Below are 6654 nucleotides of genomic sequence, written 5' to 3'. Positions count from 1 at the left end.
TTCCTAACATGGTGCATTCAGGTCGAGTTTTTTTTTCTGGGGTAAATCATCGCTTTTTATCCCAATAAAATAAAAAATTACTTAAATAACTATTTGCATTCATAAGGTTTATTTTTTAAATACATTTTTCATTTGGCGCAAATGTGGTATTACTTCTATTGTTCACATTTGTGATTTCACTTCAGCTAGGACGGTAAATTAAAAAATATTCAACTGAACCCTGAAGGCAACACTTCTCACTGAAATGTAGAAAGCAACGCATTAGAGTAGTTATCTTGCTTCACGCTCACGAAAGTTAATGAATATGAACATCCAATTTACTTTTTGTCACTACGTTACATTAAATGTCTACCATTGTTTGCAGACACGTAAGCACAAGATTATCTGAGCTCGACACGTCGGATCTGAAATCTCCACAAGGCGTGCTGTAATCTTTTGATTGTAGAACAGCAGCCCTGCTGTGTGTTAGTTGGTTTTACTGCAGCAGACACCGCACGTGCACCATAAATATATACAAGTGCACATAAACACAGAGAGAGCTGTCATTCATTTCTGGCTCACAAACAGGAAAGGTTTATGGGTTCTCTCAGATAATGGATGCAATTCCCACACCCATCCTAACAGAATCACGCTCACTAGGACAGGCAAAGTTCATACAGTACACATATAGCTTTAAAAACTGGTTTGTTGTTTAGAAATCTAAAGTTCTGCATTACACCAAGTTCTGTTCTACGCTAGATGGCAGCACTTGACCACTTCCAGAATTTGTCACACGCTTACATTTCAAGTCCTGAGCTGTCAAACCTGCTACTGTTGATTTAATCTTTAGACCATGTTGACATTTGTAGTGAACAAACGAGGAAAACCCTAATTTTCCAGTTTTGATTCCTGAATTTTTCCATCCATTTCCCCCCCTCCTGTAATTCTATAGTAACTCGTAGAGTCAGGTCTGCTACATTATCCTTTCCTCTGATATCTCTCTGAAACCACTCAAACACAGAGGCACCAGCTGGGAAAGAACTCTCAGCTTTTTCATTAGAGAAGATGGGAGATGGCTGAGCACTGTTATGGAGCACTCAAGTCTTCAGAGCGAAGAATAAACAAGGAAAAGATGAGCAAGTGTCAGACTAGGCTTGAGCATGAGGAAGAGTAGAGTAATGCTTGTAGAAAGATGTAGGAGTGAACGGCAGAGGCTGAGAGCAACGATCTGGTCCCACCTCAGCCCACCTAATAAAGCTAAACCTCTAAAATTTCCTGCCTGTGCCCAAAGATCAAAGGTCCTTAATGAAATATAACTTTGATTATTGTAGCAAGAAAGAAATGGTGCTATAAATAATTTCACGATAAGAGCTAAAACAACGCCTCCTTGGGTAACCTGCCCCACAGGGAAGGGTAAACAGGCCGTAGGTTAAAATGATCACAATGGGAACAGATGGCAACATTCAAATACACACTTTATTAAAATCTAGGCTAAAAACCACGTTCGTTAATGTTAGAGCTTGGAGTCCAATTATTTGTCTGCAGGAAGTAGCAGCATTGACCTAGGGCCAACAAAAACTCAATTACACACCAAACACAAAAATGATAATAAAATACATACACCACCAACAAGCTAGGGATACTTCCTGGCAATCTGGTAAGCGTTCTGGTGGATGCCACGGCAACCAGACGTCCGACAACTAATTAACGCCAAGCACTATAAACGAACAAATCCATACGGACAGAACAGCAGTGAGGAGTCCTCTGGGCCCACAACCAGCTCTGGAGATGAGATTGGTTGTGGCGGGATGGGGAGATGGAGCAGCAGGAGGGTCAGTGCACCGCCGACGCAGTCAAACTCTCCGCTACTCTGGATGGCACCGCTGTAGCATCCCCGGTTGAAAAGATGGTCTCTCAAACTGATGGTTCACAATCCTTTTATTAAATCGCTGTGCATGTGAACACACCGTAAGAGCTACAACACACAGAATAAAAGACTATTAGTAAATCAAACAGTGTGTTATCTTTAACCCTTTTGACTTATTTATTAATCACAAATTAATTCTCTTTACCTTTCATAACAAATAACACTGAAACTTGTCAATTATTGCATATAACAGTGAAATCGTTGCATCGCTGCCTAAACATGACAAGATACGTTAGCACCCTCTAGTGGGTAAAGAACATAGCCTTTATGCTTAGCAGCGGTTAGCAGCTACATGCTCTGTATAACAACAAAGTGCATATCTACAGGACAAACTTGGTTACAAACCTTGTTCCCTCATCAACCAGGTGCTAAGAAACTGCTTTCAACTCAGTATTGCACCTTAATAGCCGTTCTTTTTCCCATTCCCGTCCATTAACCATAGAGCACACCTTCTCTCTGTGCATTAGATCTCGCGCTTCGGCTATATAGTTTACGTCACTCGATTTACTGCACCTTGTCGCTCTGTGACTTTCAAAGTAAGAGCATCCGCTCTAACAATATAACAGTCGCTCATAACTTTATGAACTACTTTACAAAATATTAACGTGGTCATTTACACTCCCACCAAATCATTAAAAGCGTAACTGAATTAACTGAAGCGATAATGATTTCCTAATCAAGAAATGACCTGTAACAATTAAACTGCATGGTAACACATAGTTCCATTAAAGAAAGTGAACCTTAAACTGTAGAATTCAGTTAAACAGTCTCTAATAGCAAAACCAGTTTCTGCACTGGGCGTGCACTGGTAAGCAGGTGATTTGGTGTCAAGGGCTCTGGGCTGCTTGGGTCACTTAGGTTGTCCACCGTTAGAGGCCTGCTGTTGACAATCGCCATTGCCTCAAAAAAGAATGTCCTTAAAGATGCGTCATCCATTCTGCCAGATGAAAGTGAAACTGTGGAGCGCAGAATGTTTCGAATTGTCCTGATTTGTCTTTCCCATACACCTCCTGTGTGGCTTGAATGAGGAGTGTGCATTTTGAAGTCACACTGCTTCTCTGCAAGGAATGTGGTAATGCGGTTGGAGTCCACTTGTTTTAAAGCTTCTTGTAGCTCATTTTTAGCTCCGACAAAGTTGCTTCCTTGATCACATCTTATCTCACTGACTGCTCCTCTTATGGCTATAAAACAGCGGAGCACATTGATAAAGGCGTCTGTAGTCATGATGTCCAACATTTCTATGTGCACTGCTCTGCAGCAAAGGCATGTAAAAAGAAGTCCATAACGCTTGTGCTCTTTGCGAGCTTGTTTGGTTAGAAAAGGACCAAAACAGTCCATTCCACAGAAGGTAAATGGCGGAGATGGGTCCAAGCGCTGCGTTGGGAGATCGGACATCCTTTGTTCCTCTGTGCCTCTTCTGAGTTTGCGACACGTCACACATTGGTGTATAAAATTTGCCACGGCCTTGTTGTTGCCTGGAATCCAAAATCCATTCACTCTGATCTCATTGATTGTCAAACCTTTCCCTTGGTGCTGCACCTTACTGTGGAAATGATCTATTATCAGTTGAGTGACATGGTGACGTTTTGGAACTATCACTGGGTGTTTCAGCATGGAGGAGAATGAAGCATCTTTAAGTCTTCCTCCCACCTTAAGGAGTCCATCAGTATCAAGAAAAGTGTCCATTTGAAACAGTTTACTTTTGTGTGGAAGTGCTTTCCCATTCTTTAGCAACCTTATCTCCTCTGCATATTCACTTGCTTGCGTGTCCTTTAGAATAACACATTGTGCATTTTGTCTTTCTTGTACTGTACTGTGGCCTGTTGTTTTGACTCTCTTGGCACAGCGAATGAGTCGGGCAATGGCTTGGGTGGCTTTGTACCATGAGGAAAACTGTTAACTTGTCTGATAAACCTTTGTTCTCTGTTTTGAGGGTGTTCAGTGCCTGTACCTTCTTAACCTCTGGGTCTCCAAGTGGTATGTTCAAGTCAATGTCTGCAGGTGGAGGTATTTCTTTTTCCCATAGAAACTGTGGCCCTTTGAACCAGTTGGATATGATGAGCTCACTTGCTCCTGAACCTCTAGAGGCAATGTCTGCAGGATTTTCCTCAGAAGGGACATATCTCCACTGCTGGGTAGAGCTGTTGAGCCTTATCTTCTGAACTCTATTGGAGACAAATGTGTGAAAACGTCTTGCATCATTATTAATGTAGCCTAAAACTACCTTAGAGTCCGTCCAGAAATACTCCTCTATCTGTGTCAATCCAAGCTCATCTTTTAACATGTTACTTACAGTAATGGAAACAACAGCAGCAGTCAGTTCGAGTCTTGGTATTGTTGTTACCTTGATGGGAGCCACTCTGGTCTTTGCTGTGACTAAAGCACAATGCACTTTATCATCTTCGTTTACATGTCTTAAGTACGAACACTGACCGTAGCCGTATGAACTTGCATCGGAAAAGTGATGCAACTCTGTTTTTACAATCAGGCCAAAGTCTTTAGGGACATAACAGCGAGGTATTACGATGTTCTCTAAGTTCTTCAAGTCACTGTTCCAGTTATCCCACATTGGCCTTAATTCACTTGGAAGGGGGTCATCCCAGCCTGTGCCTTGTTTGCATGTCTCTTGAAGCACTCTTTTGCCTGTTAGTACAAAAGGAGAAATGAATCCCAATGGGTCGTAAAGGGATGCAACCATAGATAGAATGCCACGCCTTGTAGCAGGTTGAACATTGGGGCGAAAACGAAACCTGAGTGTGTCTGAGCCAATATGCCAGTGAATGCCTAGAGCTCTTTCAAGTTTAGAGTCATTAAACGCTAGGTCACATGCTTGCTGTGGGGAGGCACGTTCAGATGCTGGAATGCTTTCTAACACAGTTTTGTTATTACTTACAAACTTGTGTAGTCTGAGACCACCTGACGCACAGAGTGTCTGAGCCTCCTGAGCGAGCTGTATTGCTTCTTTGATGCTTGCAGTGCTCGTCACCCCATCGTCCACGTAGAAATCCTTCATTATGAATTGAGATGCAAGAGGAAACTGTGTCTCGTTTTCTTTAGCAAGGTGCTTTAATCCATAATTTGCACACCCAGGTGAGGACGTAGCACCGAACAGGTGCACCTTCATCCGAAACTCTTGGGGCTCAGTGTTCATTGCGCCATTTTTCCACCATAAAAATCTTAAATAGTCTCTGTCTGATTCATACACGTGAAATTGGTGGAACATTTTTTCAATGTCACATAATAATGCAACTTGATGCATTCTAAACCTGATGAGAACACCATTAAGGCTGTTCAGCAAATCTGGGCCTGGCAGCAAATGATCATTAAGACTGGTACCTCTGTATTTTGCAGAGGCGTCAAACACTACTCTGAGTTTGTCTAGTTTTTGGGGGTGATATATCCCGTGGTGAGGGATATACCATCTTTCTCCTTCTTTAGCTTCATTCTGCACTTCCTCTGCGTCACCCTTTTCCAATATTTCACTCATAAACTTTATATACTGATCCTTGTACCTTTGGTCTTTTGACAGTTTGGTTTTGAGGCTTTGAAGCCGCACAGTGGCCATTTGCTTATTGTCTGGTAGGAGGGGTCTGTCCTTAAATGGAAGTGGCATTTCATAATGTCCTTCAGTGTTTTTGTAAATGCCTTCCTTTAACATGTTCAGAAAGAGAATGTCATCTTGAGACACTGACTTGTTATCCTTGTCGTTATCCTTAAAGTCAGACTCAAGGACCTTGATTACATCAGCGGGAGTCACTAGGGGTAGTTCTTTAACTGCAACTCTGTGACACACAGTAGACATGCTAGAAGAGTCACCATAAGATGATGCTGGGCCTACAATACTCCAGCCCAATGCTGTGCGAACTGCATAGGGTTCGTTCTCACCTCCTAAGATTACCTGCTTTGGAGCTAGTGCCTTAGAGCAACTGTAGCCAATTAAAAGACCGACTTCACATTCTAGCTGTGGAGGAATCTCGTTTCTTATTTCCTTGAGATGATTCCACCGCCTTGCCGTTTCACATGTAGGAATGTGGGAGCGGTTAACTGGTATGCATTCTTTAGTGTAAGCAGGAGGGAGTTCAATCATTTCTGAGGAGTTATAGCCTCTTACCTTGAGACCTGAAATGCGCTCGCTTGGCACAACAACATCCTTACCAAGCAGTGTAGTGAGCTTCAACCTTATTGGGGTGGCCTTAGCTTGGAGGTTATTAGACACATCTTGGTCAATGAACACAGTGTCACTTTGCGTGTCTAGGAGGGCATAAACAAGCTTTTCTGTACCTGGATGTTGCTCTGAAGAAACCCATACGGGTACAATCATGGTGCTCACGCACTGTTCACTGGCTTCTGCATTCAGAGACAGGGTGGTTGCAGCCTGTTCTGTGCTGCTGAGTTGGTGGTTGGTTTGACACTGATTTATCCTTGTTGTAGTTGAAGTCGTGCAGACAGGTAGGATGTTTTTTCTTACACACTTCACATACAAGTCTGTAAATACAGTTCTTTGCACTGTGTCCAGGTTTGAGACAACCATAACAGAGTTTTTTGCCCCTTATATATTTCCTTCGTTCCTCAAGCAATTTTCCATTGAACTGAGGGCAACTGTGAAGTTTATGTCCGTAGTTTTGACAGAACATGCATGGGGCTTTAACATTTGTACCTTTAATTTCAGTCTCAGTTGTTGCCTGGGTGTGGAGAACACTAGAGGTGGGCCTTTGTCCTTTTGGCAGCCCTTACCAGTGTCGGTGGTG

At 42.6% G+C, this 6654-nt stretch overlaps 1 protein-coding gene across 1 annotated transcript; it reads right to left on the bottom strand.

Moving 5' to 3' along the window:
• Window positions 1-3905: 3905 nt before the first annotated feature.
• LOC139069708 (uncharacterized) lies at window positions 3906-6259 on the bottom strand. The gene is made up of 2 exons (XM_070550603.1): window positions 4200-6259; window positions 3906-4071 (listed from the first exon to the last, which is right to left on the bottom strand). Exons 1-2 carry the CDS (start codon window positions 6225-6227, stop codon window positions 4015-4017), a joined length of 2085 nt encoding a protein of 694 aa, XP_070406704.1. The 5' UTR covers window positions 6228-6259; the 3' UTR covers window positions 3906-4014.
• Between the last annotated feature and the right edge of the window lie 395 nt (window positions 6260-6654).

This window comes from Nothobranchius furzeri, chromosome 4 (assembly GCF_043380555.1).
Source record: "Nothobranchius furzeri strain GRZ-AD chromosome 4, NfurGRZ-RIMD1, whole genome shotgun sequence".
NCBI lineage: Eukaryota > Metazoa > Chordata > Actinopteri > Cyprinodontiformes > Nothobranchiidae > Nothobranchius > Nothobranchius furzeri.
Note: the sequence above shows the minus strand (reverse complement) of the source record. Positions and strands in the feature narration are given on the sequence as shown.